At 45.6% G+C, this 18,580-nt stretch overlaps 1 protein-coding gene across 1 annotated transcript in view; it reads right to left on the bottom strand.

Moving 5' to 3' along the window:
• Positions 1-3,119: 3,119 nt before the first annotated feature.
• The window catches only part of EDEM2 (ER degradation enhancing alpha-mannosidase like protein 2), a 395,734-nt gene continuing 380,273 nt past the window's right edge, over positions 3,120-18,580 (bottom strand). Inside the window, exon 11 of the mRNA XM_085619015.1 lies at positions 3,120-3,693. Coding sequence (XP_085475141.1) covers positions 3,199-3,693 — 495 coding nt within the window. The 3' untranslated portion in view covers positions 3,120-3,198. The remainder of the gene's footprint in view (positions 3,694-18,580) is intronic.

The raw sequence follows: 18,580 nt of genomic DNA on the forward strand, positions 1-18,580 counted from the left end.
GCAGCCGGCGAAGTGAAGAAGTACGACTTGCCCTCCGCGATGATTTTCAGCTTGGCGGGAAAAAACATCATGTATTTAATACCGCGATCCCTGAGCGCCGCCTTGACACCCAGGAACGAGCGGCGCTCCTGCTGCACTCGGAGCGTGAAGTCTGGGAAGAATCTGATAGTGGCCCCTTCGCGCTGAAGATCCCCCGCCTCCTGGCCTCTTGAAGGATAGCGTCCCGGTCCCGGTAGTTTAGGATCTTAGCGATAATTGTCCTGGGTGGGGCTCCCGGTCTAGGCCTGGGGATCGGGGCTCGGTGAGCGCGCTCAATCGTGAAGAGCTTCGAAAGCCTCCCGGGCTTCAGGTGTTGGAGAATGAGGTCTTCAAGAAAGAGCTCCACGCTGTCCCCTTCCATTCCCTCCGGCACACCTACGACGCGGATGTTGCTGCGTCGCGCCCTCCCCTCTTGATCCTTGAGCCGCAGCGCCATCTGGCGGTGTTGGAGGACGAGCTCGTTGATGCGTCCCTCCAGTCGCTTCTTCGAGGCCTGCAGGGCCGTAATGTTCGTCTCATTCGCTTTGGACCTCTCCGTGGTTTTACCGAGGTCTGTACGTAGTAGGTTGACCTCAATCGCGATCTTATCTACTTTGGTCTCGAGATTAGTGCCCAGGGTCTGTATGGCGGCCATAATGGAGGTGAGGGAGGGCTCCGTCTTCTCTGCATTAGCGTCCATCGGTACCCCAGAGAGCGTCGGGCCAGTGGGCACCGCGTACTTGTCCCGCTTGTTAGTCTGCGTGTGCTTCCCCACCTTTGGGCGCATGGCGCACGCCGTCTGCCGCCTCGCCAAGGATGTCACTCAGCGCAGTCGCCGGTAAGGACTCCCGGTCCACGCTGTCGCCTCCTCGCCTCTCGGGGCAGCACCCCGTCGCCGCCCCTCCGGCCGCAAACCGGCGCTCAGGAGGATCAACAGCGTCCGCACCACTCCCGGCGCCGAGCCTCACACCATCCACCGGGCGGGGGCCACACTCGGGGTTCCCCGGGCCACCGGGCGATTGAGTGCCGGTCCGGGCTCGTCACCCCCCCAGGCAGGCTGCACCCGTCAAGCTGCGTCGTCGCAGGTGATCGCTGCCGCTACCGCAGCCCCGCGGTGCTCCACTGGTAGGGCCGCCGCACTCTCCCCACCGCTCTAGCAGGCAATATTAGCTCCGCGGGTGTGCAGCCCCTTCTATACCTCGGACTCCCTCGCATGCCAGGATGTAGGCCCGGGGCTCAGCTCCTCGTACTCAGTCCGCCCCTCCTGGTCGTCAGTGGCACCGGCACCCTTCTCAGCGAAGCGCCGGAGATCCTCCGCAGTGTCCAGCAGCCCGGCCGCTGCCCTCCGCGATCTGCCCTCGCCAGCTCCGCAACCGGGGTAGGCCGCACGCCGGGGCCTCGAGTGGCGGCGAGCCTGCACCTCCGGCTCCAGCCGCTCGCCAACGCCGCCGCGACAGCAGCAGACACCGCCGCCGAGCGCCCTTTCACTTTTGGAGCGCCGCTCCTGGTCACCAGCGGTCGCGCCACCCCTCGGGAGTGTGGCGCAGGGTCCTCAACACTCGCAGCCCGGATAATGGTGCGGATATTTACTGGCCGCTCGGCGGAGCTCGGGACCTAAGCAGCCATCTTCGTTGGCGCCTGGCCACGCCCCCCCAATCAAGTTTTAAATCATTTCCTTTCATGGCAACCTAACAGGTTTCTATCCCGTAAGGAGTTGTCGGCGAAACTTGCAATGCTCTTATGCCTGGTGTCTTGCCGTCGAGTGTCTGACGTCCGGGCGCTGGATATTTCTGGTCGGATGTTCACCCCAGATGGAGTGACTTTTAGCCTTTTACGCTGTACCAAGTGCCACATGAGGGTCATCTCTTACCCTGAATTCCCTGACTCTCCTAAACTTTCTGTAGTTCGCTGTCTCAAAGCGTACGAAGAAATGACGGAGGAATACCGTCCTCCGGGAGAGCGTCAGCTTCTCATTGCGCTCCGGAAACCCTTTAAAGCGGTTTCCTCACCCACCATTGCTAGATGGGTTCGTTGGGTGATATCGGAAGCGGGCATTTGCCTCAGACTGTTTGGTGCGCATTCTGCAAGGGGAGCTATGGCATCTAAAGCCTTCGGTTTGGGTGCCCGCTTGGAGGATATCCTTAATGCGACTGATTGGTCCTCGGATTCCACCTTCAAGCGTTTTTACTTCAAGCCAATTCTAAATATGGCTCATCTGGTTGTGGGCAAGCTTTAAACAAGCAAAATCCTCGCCTCCGGTCCTGACATAGAATGACAAATTTCCTAACTATCGTAACGGAAAGTTTTAATTCTATTAAGGACTCGGAGGCGAGGATTATCCCGCCCTATTCTCTTGGAAGAGACCCTCCCCGAATGGAAGTAAGTAAATATTTTGTCTTCTGGTCATCCCTTTGTGGGAGGCTGTTGGGGGTTGCGGCTCTGGTGAATTGCTGTAATGATTCATTTTGGCTGAATTTTTCCTATACGAATGACTTCTAGGGTTGTACTTTCCTCTGGTAATACTCCTTCGTTTGTTGCAGGTTCGGATACCCACAAACAAGATTCCTAAAGATGAGGATTGGGCTGTCTTCGCGCTCCGAAAGAGGAGAACAGGACACTAACAAGGGACTATGTGAAGCCTTACAGACCCTGATTGGACGTTGTCCCTTTATTTGATTGGTTGTTTACAAATGACTACTTTTTTCCCTATGGTTCATGGGAAACGTAGTATTGTTAGTTCTTTTACGCTGCTGTATAAATAAAGTGAAGAAAGAAGGCATAATCCTCGCCTCCGAGTCCTTAATAGAATTGAAACTTTCCGTTCGATAGTTAGGAAATTTTTCATTAGCACATGGAGTATACTGCAACAAGAACTTAAGTTTGTCCCAAAATTGGAATTAACTCAGCACTCCTAATGAGTACAGTTTTGTACATTGTATTTCTGTGGAGGATGGCAATAAGCAGCAGTAACAGAAGTTCCGTTTCTGGTAACATTCGGAAATGTTACAGTTCCTTTTAATAGGTTTGCTAAATCCTGCTTTAAGGGAAACACTGTTAAGAGGGAGAAGAAGGGAAGAATATGAAAACATGCCAAGGCAGAATTTTTTAAAATGTTTTATACTTAATTTTAATTGGTCATTTGCTCAACCTTTGCACGCAAAGCCTATTTAAATATAAAAATCATACACCCTGTTCCATGGTGTCCAAAAAAACCTGTCCTAGCAATGAGAGTTTGGAGTGAAAAGGTTGACCTGGGCATCGGAGTACAGTGTCCTGTCGGTTTACATTATTTGTATAGCTGATGTTTGCTTCCCTCCTTGTGCTGGAGTGCGTGGTGTCTCTGCCATCCTTGACTTGCTCCTTTGAAAATGCCCTTTTGCTTCTGTTAGAGGAATACAACTGTCTCGTCAAATCTTCAACTTCCGACTGGTCGTCCTTGTGTGCCGTGCAACAGTGCAGGGCAGCAGGATCCAGGGGATGGGCTTCAGTGTTGAAGATGTACCCTCCAGCTTCAATAATGCACTCGCCGTACTGTGTTGTGACTGTGTCGAAGCTTGAACCATCATTGTGAATGAAGTTTTCTGGATCGAAGAGCAGATACAAATATTTGATTGTTTCAGCAAGAAAAAAACTTTCCATACGATTATCCAGCCTGTGATCTCTCACATCTTTGACCTGCAACATAATAAAGGACACGGCACAATCTAATGAGGTTCAGATACAATTACACATTAAAGTTAAAAACAATACAAAGTGTTACTTTTGGATCCCAGAGGGTCATTTTGAAGCGCTACAGAAAAACACACTAAACTACTTTCTCAAAGACGGATGAAGCAAATATATTTAAAAAGCACAAAAAGCGAGAATACATACATTATTTTCATAACTTAATTTGTAATTCTTCAAACATATTAATATTAGCTTTTTGATCCTTCCTCATACCCGTATTTACTAAAAAAAGGTGTCAAGAGAGGTGTATGGGCCCCTTGAGCAAGGGTCTACTAGTGATCATGCCAGTAATACACAGCACACAAGTGCATTAGTATTGGGTGTGGCAACAAGCGGTCCACAGCCCTTTTTAGGTTGCAGCCTACGACAGCACAGCTGTGTGGTGAGCGAAAGACATCTTGGGAAGGTTCAGAAAATTGACCGGGCAATGCATTCTGCCCGTTGCTTGCCATTGGCTTTGTGGTTGTAACTCACATTTTCTGGCTTTCCATTTGCTGGCTTTATTTGCTTTAGGCTCCCCAGCTCGAGTTCGTATCTCCCCACGCCAAAGCTGTGTTTACAGTATTCTTCAACAAACTCATTTTCTGTAACAAATAGGCCTGTAAATCTTGTTCTTATCTTACTACATTTGCTGGGTATTCAAAGACCGAGGTCAACTGTGTCTTTAAGGAAGCCTGGTGTTTATTTTGCTTTCGGCTGACTTCAAAGAGAGAGCTTTTACAGAAAAGAGGAATGCAGAGTACTTTTTTCATGGAGCCTGCTAGTGCCCTTTTAGATTTTATTTTATACATAGCCATCTCAAAAGGTATCTCGTTCTTCAGCGGCACAAAACATTTGCCTTTCATTCATGGGGCATGAAGTTCACTATTGGCATTGTCAGGGTGGGTCAAAGCAAGAACGTTTCTAAAATCATGTTTGAAAACTATTACTTACAAAAAAACCAACTTACTATGATTTAGGGCCTGATTGCGAGTTTGGTGGAGGGGATACTCCGTCACAAATATGATGGATATCCCGTCCACTATTTTACAATCTCCTTAGTATCTCATGGAATTTTAATTTGGAAAATGGGATATCCATCAAATTTGTGATGGAGTAACCCTGTCCACTAAACTAATAATCAGTCCTTCAGTCTGATGTACTCTTAGATCAAACAGTTCTACATGCAACTTCTCATATTAAACACAAAATGTCTTTACAAATGGAGGTGGCTCAAAGGTTTAGTGTGCAGGAGACCCTTGTACTTTCTTTCTTTCACATTGATTTATTTGTAAATAAGTGCTTGCCCGTTTTGAACCGGGGGGGGGGGGGGGCTGCATGCAAAGGTCAGGACGGCGCTTGCGGACCACACTGATTTAGTCTAATGTACTAGTACTTCTAAAATGAAACAGTCCTACATGTGAATGGAGTACATTTTTTGAAATTTTGCAGAGACTTTTTCACATTTAACATGTTTTCTGCAAAATTCCTCTTCTTTGGTGGGCCTATTTAATTTGCGAAACTGCCTTTTTAAGAACAAAGTACAAAGCTGCATTTCAGTCACAGCTTTAGCCCAACATATGGTGATCTATCGGCAATTTACACTGTTTATGGCGCATCACTGCCAAGCACAGGATAAGATATTTTCACAGGAAAGAGCCAGCCACATTGTAACACAATTTAACAATGCTTGTGTTTCACTTTTATGTGACAAGCACATGCTTTATTTTTGTCAACTATAGCAACCCGTTTTGTACAGTTGGATAACTTTAAATACACTTTTTTTTTTTTAAAGCTTTTATGTTTATGTTTAGTATCACAATAATTAAGTATTCTGTCTACAACCGTGCCTTTTTCGGAACACATCTATTACTGGATATAAACGATTTCCTCATTTGTCCTTGCAGGCACTAGCATCATGATTTCAATGGTGCAGCAGGTGCAGTGGCACAGGGGCCAAAAGGTTTAGGAAACCAACTAAGCACTGATTATTGCTACTAGACAAGCAGTCACAATTGCAATTACCTTGCAGGCACTAGGGCAAATGTCTCCGACCAGTTGATTGCGATCTACCAGTAGCTCATTGACACCTTCAGAGTAGCTCATAGCCTTAAGGTCATTTAAAAAAAACACAGGGTCACATTTTTCTTTTAAAGTTAAGGAAAGACTGTGTTTATTTTACAGTATTTGTTTCAGGCTGCAGATAGCAAGGCCTGATAATGAGCAGTGCTGGAGTCGGATTTATGACCCAGGGCACAGAGGTAAATCACTGAAGTACTGAGGTATTTAACTCTTAAATAAGTATAATATTGGAGTGTGAGAACAAAAATATATTTCTGAATGCTTTTAAATGGTAGAAAATTAAAATGACAAGTTATCTTAATGGCTAAGTTGACTCTTCATTTGAAATTTCTCCCATTTCAAAGTGTCACATCTATTAACAGCAGGCCTCTTGCTTCCAGTAGCCAGAAGGCACTGTGTCATATTTATAACTGAAAAACACAGTCCTCTTTATTAAATGGGAGAAATGTAAAGTGAAAAAAATATTTCTATGAAACATTAAATCTTAATGTTATTGTCCACTTTCAAGTAAGCCACTTGTTTTATTAAGCATGTTTCTTAACTTTTAATTCCTCCCATTTAAACAAATGGCTGCATTTGTCTGCTATAAATATGGCACCCTGCCTAGAGGCCACTGGGAGCAAGATGCCTGGTGTTTGTAAATGTGTTTCTTGTAAATGGGATTACATTTAAATGATGAGTTTTATGGAATCCATATAAACAAAAGTTAACTCTTCAGTTTAACTTTCTCCCATTTCAAGGGGTTGCCTTTCCACACAGCATGCATCTTGATCCCAGTGGCTTATAGATATGGTGCCATATTTATAACTGAAAAATACAGGCCTTTATTTTAAGTGGGAGAAAGTTAAAGTGCAGACAAATGTTCCATATCATGAACATTTTTGCAGAACGCTTTCTGCACTTTAAATTTAAATTTCTCCCATTGAAAAAAATGGTTATATGTTTGTACTATACATGTTTGTACTATACATGTAATGGTGCCATATATGTTGAAAGGTATTCCAGTTCCACAAGTACATATGACATAGGCTCTCAGTCACCCATACACATGTATCCCATTCATACACAAACATGTTCATATATCCACAAAGACCACAATTTCACTGACACAGATGGCAGTCCTGTCCAAGTGCCCCTAGTCAAAGTATTTTGTTCAAACCGTAGTATCTAGTTCTTTGGACATTAGGCTTAAAGTCAATGGACCTGGGCGTGAAGGTGTCTGGTAACAATGCACGAGTTGCTTGGCCTTCAGTTGCTCACGATGATTTTCAATGATCAGAAGTAGCTCTCACTACAGAAAAGGTTGGAGACCCCTGCTCTACGTTATTCTGTCCATTCTGAAAGAGAGAGCATCGATCTTACCGTCTATTTTGGCCAGACTATGTTGCATGATCGTCAGTATTTGTTTCAGGTTTGCATCTATAACAAGTTCAGTGTTTTCAGTTGTGGCTCCGAAGTCAATCATTTCCGCTTCACAGGGTCTGGGGTTTCTACGCGATTCAAATTGAAGTTTAGGCTGAGATCTGTCTGTTTTACCCATTCTGGCCTCTCACAAGGCGATAGCTCCAGAGGTGCAGTCCCGATGTAGAGTATTTCTTCAACCAGTCCCGCAAGCGCACCTAACCTCAGTGTTGGCACAACCAGCAGGCCACAATGCATCCAATTTCTACATGAATGACAGGCAGTCTAGATCATATAGTCCAAACTATACTGAGTGATAGCCCCGTGAGAGGCACCCATCAAAGCACTCTAGATTCGTGGTGATAGTCTTCCCCGGTGAATTGCAGTATAATGGCATGGGGAGTAGCCTGACAATAAGGCAAATCCCTTTCAGTTCAGTAAAGGTGCACACCTATGGCCACACATCAGGGGTTGTGGTCATTGTTAATATATTCAACCCAAGTGAGGTCTATACTTCAATGGTTGCACCAAAGTCCGGTATCCAACGAGGTGGGAGACAGCACCGCAGCCGAGTCCCAAGCACAGCAGCACCATAGACTCTCTCATCTGGTGGTGTGGTCACCGTGACTTCAGCAATTCCATGGGGTCCATCCCCAAACATCAGTCAAGACTAACGAGAGCGGGGCCACAGGGCAGCATCAGGCTTCCCTTCACCTGGCAGCCACAAGTCCAGCTACATGGCCCCAGGACCCGGCAACAGTCCAGCACAATACCCATGCCCCCACTCACAACAATCCTCTGCAGTGAGGGCCCCGGAACTGCAGATCTGCAGGTCTGTAGAGTAAGCTTGTCCCCGCTATTGTTTCCCATAGTCCCATAGTTGGGCAGGTTCAATTTGGCAGCAATGGGCTCCAGGATTGTTTAGGATAGAAAATCAGCCGACGGAGCTCCCTTACTTTGCATCCATCTTGGAGTCAGGTAAGCTTCACCCCCAGGTATTAAGGAGTAGTTACTCTTCATTTGATATATATAAACTCTCCTCCCTTCAAGTCAACAGCCAGAGCGAACGGAATGATCTACGGCATCCCAGGCCAGGCCCAGCATCTTCTAGGTAGTCGACCAGGATCTCCCATGGACTATCAAATTTATGGTCAATTTTGTGGCTTCCCCAATTAAGTTCTTCCATAGCTATCAGAGTGCATACCTTATTTGTTCATTCATATATTGCATATGGATGATTTCCAATTCTGTACTATTGGCTGTTTCACTATGGCAAGGTCTAAACTGGGGTGGCATGGTGAGCAAAAGAATGATGGATTTAACCCAGATCTCTTGATTGTGTGTCTTTTGGTTTCACTGCAAGAAGCATATTGAAGATTATTCTCCAATCTCCCTCCTACATGTGGTCATAGCCTGCAGGATGGTATATCTACCCAGAGTTTTGGCCATTGCTTTTGCAGGATATGGCGGTTCAAACGTCAGGACCAATGCTTCATATAGGACCACTCCGGGTCCTCTGTCTCCTCCGTCAGGAGGGCATAGATATTGTAGATGAGACCTGTGGGGCTGGAATAAGTGGTGAATATTTTTTCCCCACTTTGTCAGCAACCGATTGGCTGGAAATTTGTATCTGGGAAAGGATTCAGTGACTCAGCTGGATGTATCTCATCCGTTTAATCTCCTGTAACCCAAAGTCTTTTTTGCACTGTAGAAAATCCTTAATCATACCCCCTTGGTCTACGTCCCGTAACATTCTACAGGTCCTCTCAGATCAGACCAAAGCAAGAAGTCCTTTCTTCCTCTCCCTGGGTTAAAATCCATATTGCCTTGCAAGGATGTAAAGAGGGATGGAAATGAGGTACTCTGGAGGTTTTAAGTAACGGGATCCCAATTCTCAAATATGGTTTTCAGTATTTCTGAGACATAGTAAACTGCAGGCCTCACATGTTTCAGGAGCCACAGTACCGCCCATGAGGCCCATCCCATTACTGCTGCATCCACATATACCCCAGTGGTGCTCCGTTTCGTAGCAAGATCATTCGAAGAATAATTGGAGTTGGGCTATTGGGTAATATTTCTGAACACCAGGGAGTGTTGACCCTCCCTTTCTTTTAGTAACTTGCAGCATGGACCTCGATGCACATGCTCTCTTTCCTCCCCAAATAAAGTGGTCATGGATTTCTGCAGTTTTATTTTGGTCTCCGGGATCTTGACTGGTAACGCCTGGAGGAGGTAAAGCTGTCGGGGAAGGATGTTTTGCTTAATGACTGCCATCCTTCATAACCAGGAGATATACAGAGACTTTCAGCTTGAAAAGTCAGCTTTGATGGTGTTTAAAAGACGTGGATAGTTTGCTGTGTACAACTGATGATGGTGTGGGGTGATATACACTCCCAAGTATTTAAGTTTCTTGCCTGCAACGCTACGGAGTGGGAGCATTGTTGTCAGCTTAATTTGCGTGTCTGGCGACAGACCCACACTTAATATTTCAGATTTCTTCAGGTTCACTTCAAAACCGGACATTCTGGTGTATGTATTCAGGACATCCATTACCATTGGAATTGAGTGTGTGGAATTCATCAGTGTGAGGAGTATGTTATCAGCAAACAAATATGTAGTATGTTGCTGACCACCAAAGGGCATCCCCTCTATCTCTGCTTGTCACCGAATGTTGCAGCCACAGGGACGACTGCAAGTAGAAATAGTAGGTGTGACAGCAGACAGCCCTGTCACGTTCCTCTGTGTAGGGGGGATCTCTTCCTGTTAACAAGAGCTCGGGCACTTGGGGATCGGTAGCTGGCCTCTCAAGTTTAGCCTTGAAGAAAATGGTCCAATTGACTGTCAAATGATTTTTCAGGATCTAATGACAGTATCACCAGAGAAAGGGATCTGTAGTGGGCCTTCTCTACCAGATGCAGATCCCTTCTAATATGATCTCCTGCTTTTCGATTCAGGACAAACCTTGACGGGTCTGTATCTATCAAGTATGGCATATAGGGTAAGAGTCTATTCGGTAGGATCTTTATAAAGATCTTTGTGTCTGAGTTTAATAAAGTGCTAGGTCACATTTGTTAACCGGTTTACCCAGTTTTGCCACTAAGAGAATGTGTCCCTCTGCCATTGACACAGAGTGGGTCCCCTTAAAGTGTTTATAGATCCGATTTGTGAGGCCTTCTGGTCCAGGGGACTTGGGGTGGAGGGCAAGGATTGCAGCGGAGACCTCCTCTTCAGTTATTAATTTTTCAACCTTATCGTCTTTGCTTTTGTTGAACCGCAGGAGCTGTGCCTCTACTAAGAAGGTCTGCGCTTCAAAGGCAATAGGTTCCGCCCGATATAACTCTGCATAAAAGTCCCCATGGGTGTTGAGTTTGTCCTGGTTGTCTTTTAGTCTCCGTAGGAGCGTCAGTGCATGGCACCCTATAAGGACCAGTCGTGTGGGTGTCTGTCCAGATGGGGAGCCAGGACAGTATTTAGGTCTCCAACCCAAAGTAATGAGGTTGGTGCCCACATACCTAGCAGTTTGATAAGCTGTGCCAAATAAGAGTACTGAACTTGGTTGGGTACATAAACATTATGCTTGTTTCACTGTTTCTCCTTGTTTAGACCCTTAAGATAAATGTAGCAGCCTTCAGTGTTGTCTTTAAGAATTGTGGTTACTTCATAGAGAAACTCCTTTTGTACTGCAATCATAACTCACCTATTTTTCAAATGGTGGCGAATATTTGGGTGGATGAAATTTTGTTTTTCATCAATTACATGTCAGAGGATCAAAGGTGCGTCTCCTGGAGGCACACAATGTCCAATGCTGTCTCTCATTTCTCTCCACACTCTGTGGCGCTTAATAGAGGCATTTAGCTCATTAACTTTCCATGTTACTACTCTGACCATCAATTGTGTTTATAGGGGTTGGGTGTAACATTATGAGGCCTTAGCTATACAACTTCTTAAGAGTGCGTTTTAGTTGTGTTTGGTAGGCTGTAAGAACTAAAGGACAAGTTACTTACCTTTGGTAATGCCTCATCATGAAGACATGATGTAGCCGGAGATTCGTTCCCTTTGAATTTTCCAGGCATCAGACTGGATCCGGAAGATTTTTCTTCGAGCAATACCACTGCGCACCAGTAGGAGGCATCGGTTGGCTCCATGTGATGTCGTGAGCGTCATCTGCATCATTGTGACGTCCGCATCACCTATATAGGCATCGCCTCGGCGCACTGACGTCATTTACTTTTCATAACTTTCCATGTCAGAATGCAGAGCCATGAGGCGCAGACACTGGTGTTTCTGAACAACTAGGGCCCTGAAAGGGATCAGCCCGACCCTATTTTTTATTTATTAAATTTATAAGGCGCAACAGCTACCCAAAAAGGGTTTCCCGGCGCCTGGACAGTGCTGGAATCTAAAAGATTATTGGTTAAATAGCCAGATTTTTAATGAGCGATGAAACTGGGAGTACAAAGTTTCCTTGCGTATAGCAAGAGGAATGGAGTTCCAAAGAATGGGGTCTAGAACCGAAAAAGATCTACCACCCATTCTGGACAGTTTAAATCTAGGAACTAGGAATTTTTCAAGTGAAGCAGAGCGAAGATGACGGGTAGGAACATAGGGGCAGACGAGGGTGTGCAAATAATCAGGTGCTAAACCCCATTTGATTTTAAACATAAAGTCCAATGCTTTAAATTCGACCCGCTTTTCAATTCTGAGCCAATGTAGATCCCGAAGATGTCCAGAAATAGAAGAACATCTGGGGACCCTACAGAGGAGTCTTGCAGCGGAGTTTTGTACAAGTTGCAATCTGCGGGACACAGCCTTGTTTACACCCAGAAAAAGAACATTCCCGTAGTCCAGCCTTAATGTAATAAGAGCAAGGACTATGGTTTTCTGGGTAGCGTTGGGCAACATCCAGAGTATTTTGTACAGCCATTTTAAAATAGTAAAACAAGTAGCATCGACCGTAACTGCTTGGTGGTGCATTGTCAAAGAATCGTCGATATAAAAACTCAGGTTGCGGACATGATCAACTGGCCGCGGAAGAGCACCCATCTCGTCCGGCCAATGAGAGGAGCCCCAGAGATCTTTCTTTTTACCTAAAATAAGGACCTCGGTTTTATTAGCATTGAGTTTCAAATAATTTTGGCTCATCCAAATTGCAACTTGTCGTAAGCCCAACTGGAGGCCAGAGGAGGAGCAAGGGTCAGAATTGGAAAGCGAGAAGATGATCTGGGAATCATCAGCACCAGCATATATAAAAAGGGTCAGCCCAGCACTGTCAGCAATGTCTGCAAGCGGCCTGACATAAAGATTGAAAAGCAAAGGACTCAAAATGGAGCCCTGAGGAACTCCAAAAGGTGATGGAAAACATTTGAGCTGTCAGAGGCAGAGAAGACCAGAAAAGTGCGGTCAGCTAGGAAAGAAATCAACCAACCCAAAGCTGAACCGCAGATGCCAAAAGATTTCAGTGTATTTATTAATATAGGGTGGGAGATGGTATCAAACGCCGTGCTAAGATCCAGTAATATGAGCGCAACAGTATCTACTGCATCTAGGTGAAGTCGCAATCTTTCCGTGACCCCTAGGAGAGTGGTCTCAGTCGAGCAGCCTGCTCTAAAACCAGATTGTGAGGAATGAAGTATTTTGTTTGTTTCAACAAACTTGGAAAGGTATAAGTGAATATGTCTTTCCAAAATCTTAGAAAAGATAGGCAGAAGGGAAATGGATCGAAAGTTAGCAAGAACTTTAGGGTCTGCAGTAGGCTTCTTTAGCAACGGGACAACCATTGAATGTTTCCAGACAGACGGAACTTTGGACTCTTGCAGAGAAGAATTAAGTACTTTCAGAATAACCTGAAGATGAAGGGGATCAAGTTGTTTTATAATGGAAATGGGTAGGGGATCGTAGGGGGAGCCAGATTTTATTGTATCAAGAATAGGACCAAGAGAGGCCAGATCCAAAGGAGGCCAAGAAGCTAACGAAGAAGGATCATTATGATGTTCCATAAGAATGCTAGCAGAATTTGAAGACGACACTATGCAGGTCATGGTGGTCGATTGTTGTTGAGAAGAACAAAATAGAGAGGAATTAATTATTTCAGAGTGAATTTTATCTATTTTACATGAAAAAAAGAGAGCAAGATCCTCACACTGGTTCTTATCTAATGGCAGTGGCTTAGCTATGGTTTCAGAACCAGCAAGATTTTTTACTAAACTAAAGAGTGTCTTAGGCCAGTTAGTAGCAGTAGTGATAGTTTTAAAAATATACGCAGCTCTCGTGGATTTACATAAGTCATGATACATTTTTGTGATTTTTTATAGACTGCTTTCAAGTCAGGGGCATAGTTTCTTCGCCATTTCCTTTCTAGTGCTTTGCATTTAGATTTTTCAGCTTTAAGGGTATCATTGTACCATGGAGCTGGGGGGCGATGGTGAATCAATTTTTTCTTAGTCAGAGGAACGCATTCTTCAACAGCATGGGACAGGCAATTTTTAATTTTTTTAGCAGATACATTGACCTGAGAAACGACGATAGGGGTATTTACGTTAAGCAAATTGTTCAAGGTAGTTATGTCAATTTTTTTCCAGTCCCTTTTAAAAAACATGGACAAAGGAAACACAGATGTCAGACTTACAGGAACAGAAATTATAAACTTCAATAAAAAATGATCCGACCACAGAATAGATGTTGCTGGCTCACATTCAATGGAGGAAAGGCTAGAAAAGATAGGATCTAGAAAGTGTCCAGCCTTATGTGTGAAGCCAGAGTTGCAAAGATTAATATTCATGGCTAAAAGATCTGCAATAAAATTAGTACATGTAGGATTTGCAACGTCCTGCAAATGTAAATTCAGATCACCAATTAACGAAAAATTTGTGGAACTCAAAAGTAATGGAGATAACAAACCAGGCAAGGTGGCTGACCACGAAGTAGAAGGGCCTGGTGGGCGATAAACCAGTAAGCCCAAAAAAGTAAATTTAGGGGTAAGTGTAAGTTTAAAAAAGGTTTACAGGGTCTAATTTGCACTGAAGGTGTTGTTTAAAAATGATAGCAATCCCCCCACCTTTCCCAATGGCTCTATCCATTCAAACAATGGCATAATTAGATGGAAGGGCAATAGCAATATCGGGCCCAGAACTTTCATGAATCCAGGTCTCGGTGAGAAAGAAAGCATCCGGTAACTCATCAAGGAGGAGATCAAAAATATATCTTTTGTGCTGAGGAAGTGAATGGCAATTTAAACTCAAAAACCGAAACTGAGAAGGTGGGGAAACATCTAACATCGTAATGGATCTACGTTCGTTATCCAAAGACAAGTAAGACTGGGACAGAACAAAAGAACAATTAACGCCTGAGCAGGTATGAATAGCTGCATTGTCAACAGCCAATTGAATGCGGCAGCACCACTGCTCGGGCGTAAGGCAAGGAGTTGTGTAGTAGAGTATACTAACCTTTAAGAAGACAGCGGGGCAGGGGTCGTGGTCCCATGCCCCTGTCGGCCGCAGACGGGCGCAGACGGGCTTGCCTTTGGCGCGCCCGCTGCTCGCGTCCGCTGCGCGGAGCGTGATGCATGGAGGTTAAAGCCTCCGCTAGGTCAGGTGACCGAGCGCACGCAATTCCCCGTCTCCCCACCTCTAGCCCAACCAAACTGTACCGCGATCTCCCTCCACAACAAACGGGAAAGCCCGTGGTGGAACGGGGAGTAAGCGGAGCGGTGAAAACGTCCCGGAGCTAAGGGTGAGTGCGAGGTAGCAGTACAATGGCAGCAATACGTTTAAAATAAAACATCTAAAACAGATTTACGATAACATTTACATGAGGGGACTACCTTCCAGCACGCGTCGGAAGTGCGGGTAGGATGTGCGGGTCAGTAAGGAATCTGCGGCTAGATCAAATGGCTACCAGATAAGGCATTAATGAAGGTAAGTAATTTGTCCATTTAACAGACACATCTAGCTACAGATTCCTTACCTTTAAATAGATACCCAAGAAATACCATCCCCGTAGGAAGGACAAGTTTAGACCAGGAAATCCTGAAGGAGAGAGTGGCAAAAAAGGCCGTCTCTGCAGATTTGACTGTCCAGGCAGTAGTGCTTGGTAAAAGTGTGCAGGGATGATGTCTACGGTGCTACCTGACAAATGTCGAGGAGTGGAACTTCACTTTGCAACACCGCTGTAGCAGCCTTAGCTCTGGAGGAATGAGTCCTTAAGCCTTTTGAGAGGCTGCTTTTTGGCCAGAGTGCAGCAAATGTTGATGTAGAGGATGACCCATCGCGAGATAGTCTTCTGCACTGCACAACCTTTCTTCGTTCCAACGTAACCAACAAACAATTGGTCGTCCACCCGTAACTCTTTAGTGCGGTCATGGTAGAAGGACAATAATCTTTTTGGGTCCAGACGGTCAAGTCAAGTCAAAAATACTTTTATTAATTCTTTAAAAATCATAAAAGGATGGCAAACCATCATAAAATTCTAGTTCTAAACATTATGTAAGCATATGTATATAAAAGATATAATTATGTAAAAAGTTGTTATTATTATTATTATTTTTTTTTTTTTTTTAGGTATCGTTTTGAAACATTGATCTGGAAGAAATCATTGGAAAAGGGAGCCATGATCACAGTAGAAAGTCCATCAAAAAGTTAAATGTTTGCTTGTCATGAAGACATTTTGTCCAATTCTTTTGCTGCTACTTTCCAAAATTTTATAGCACTGCAGGAGAGTGGAGTTGAGAACCATCCAAGACACCTGATGACCGCAACTCTACATGTTCTGATCTGTTCTTTCTTTAAGATCTCCCGAAGAATGGATTTACGTGTTTTCAATAAAATGGGGCATATGCATAATAAGTGTAATAATGACTCCTCCCCTTGACAGCAAAGGCGACATTCCTTCGATGGCCATACGAATTTCCACTGCGGGGTTAAATCTTTTGAGGGGAATGAACCCAGTCTTAGTAACATCAAGTAATGCTTTTTATAGTAAGAAATATGTTCAGTCAGACGGTGGAGTCACTCCTCTTCTTCAGAAGGGTGCGAAGGAGCGCAGAAAGTGGGAAAAGTGATAGATTGCCCCATGAAGTGGTGTTACCACTTTCAGAATGAAAGAGGCCCTAGAGCGAAGCACCAATTTATCAGGAAATATTGTCAGGTAAGGAAGCTTGGATGACATAGCCTGCAATTCGCTCACTCACCTGGCAGAAGTGATTGCCACTAAAAAGGCTGTTTTGAAAGTAAGTAGCCGGAGGGGACAGTTCTGCAGAGCTTTAAATGGAGCACACATCAAGAAGGTGAGACCCAAATTAAGGTCCCACTGAGGCATAATGAAAGGGTAAGGTGAGAACATATGTACAAAGCCTTGGAGGAATCTCAACATAATGGGAGATTTAAATAATGAAGGTTGGTCTAGCAGCCTCAGGAAGGCAGAGGGGGCTGAAAGGTACCCTTTGAGAGTGCCCAGTGCAGATCCCAGATTGGCAAGGGTCAAAATAAAGAGCAAAAGTTGAGAGAGGATAGCAGAAAGAGGAACAACAGACCTTTCCGTACAATATTTTACCAATTTGTTCCACCAGCAGGCGTACACGGTCTTGGTGGAGTGCCCCTGGACGCGAAAATAACATTTCAAACTTCGGGAGGAAGGTCGAATGCTATCGGCTGCTCAATCTCCACACAGAAAGGTGTAGAGTTGACAATTTCGGGTGGAGGACCTTTCCCTGCTTCTGTGACAGAAGGTCCTCCCAATAAGGCAGGCTGATCGGAGGATCGATGCTCAATTGGAGAAGTAAAGATACTAGAATCTCCGTGCCCATTCCAGAGCCACAAGAATGGCTTGGGCACAGTCGCTCTTGATCTTCTTGCACACTCTGGACAGGAGCGGTATGGGAAGAAAGGCGTATAGGAGGCCTGAGCTCCACTCGAGCCAAAACGCGTCTCTGAGTAAGAGCCGCCTTAGAAACTTCAGCACGCAAAACTGCTGACAGATGGGAACAGCTCTAACCAAGGCTCTCCCCTCTGTTGCAAGAGACCTTGCGTCACCTCCGGATGGAGATGCCATTCGTGATCCGCAAGGCATAGACAGCTGAGTTTGTCTGCTGTTACGTTCAGAGAACCTGCCAGGTGTTGAATCACCAGGAATATGCCCTGCCATGTCCTCTTGAAAAAGGGTCCACGACCCCACCCCACATGGTTTGCTGCAGTACCACATGGCTGTGGTGTTGTCCGTGAACACTTGAACCAGCTTTCCCTCGATTAAAGGAAGAATGGCTTTCAATACAAAGCGAATCGCTCAGAGCTACAGAAAGTTGATGTGGAGTCTAGATTTCACCAGAGACCAGAGTCCTCTGATCTCCACTTTTCCCAGATGTCCGCCCAATCCTAGGAATGCCGCATCTGTCACTACTGTGTGTTCTGATTGGGGAAGGGAGAGGGGTCTGCCTCTGACCCAATCACGGTTAGTCAGCTATCACTGCAGGTCCTGTGCAGTTCCCTCCGAGATCTGGACCATGTTGGAGAGATTCCTCTGGTGCTGCGCCCACTGGAACTTCATCTGTGCAGATGATTTGCGACCACCACCATCACCTTGGTGAACACCTGAGGGGAGCTGGTAAGGCTAAAGGGGAGCACGGTGAAGGGAAAGTGCTTGTGGCCTACTGTAAACCGTAGGTAGCGCCGATGAGCAGGTGAGACGGAAATGTGAAAATAGGCATCCTGCAAGTCCACTTCTACCATCCAGTTTCCTGGGTCCAGGGCAGACAAGACCTTGTGCATCTTGAACTTTTCCTTTTTGAGGAAGTAGTTGAGAGCTCGAAGGTCTAGGATAGGACAAAGACCCTTGTCCTTTTCCGGGACCAGAAAGTAACAGGAATAACAACCACAGCCTACTTCTGGCGCAGTAACCCTCTCCATCGCTCCTTTGGCCAAGATAGTCATGACTTCCTCCTGAAGCAAAGTCAGGTGATCCTTCGTCAGCCAGTCGTAAGGTGGAGGCAGGGATGGAGGAGTAACCTCGGAAGGGAGTGAGTAGTCTCTTCAGGCTATCCGGAGAACGCACCTGTCCAAAGTGATGTTCTGCCAGTGGCGGAGGTGATGGCTGATACTGCCATCAACTGGCCGCCCATAAACTGGAAGGGACAGACTAGGAAGGTTTGGAGGCTGATGCTGCAGGGGGGTGGGGGATTGACTCAGACTTCAGGCTGCCTGACCCACGGGGTAAGAACAAGTGGCGCCTAAGGCCGTGCAGAGGTTGCTGAACTTGCGTAGTCTTGTGGCTGGAGAATGACTGGCGTGACTGAAAGCCCCTTTCATAGCCATGAAAGGTTCGAAAGGCAGACGGGGATGTGTGACTACTGAGAGACCCAAGGATTTGGCCATAGCCTGTGAGT

Source organism: Triturus cristatus, chromosome 7 (genome assembly GCF_964204655.1).
Source record: "Triturus cristatus chromosome 7, aTriCri1.1, whole genome shotgun sequence".
Classification (NCBI taxonomy): Eukaryota; Metazoa; Chordata; class Amphibia; order Caudata; family Salamandridae; genus Triturus; species Triturus cristatus.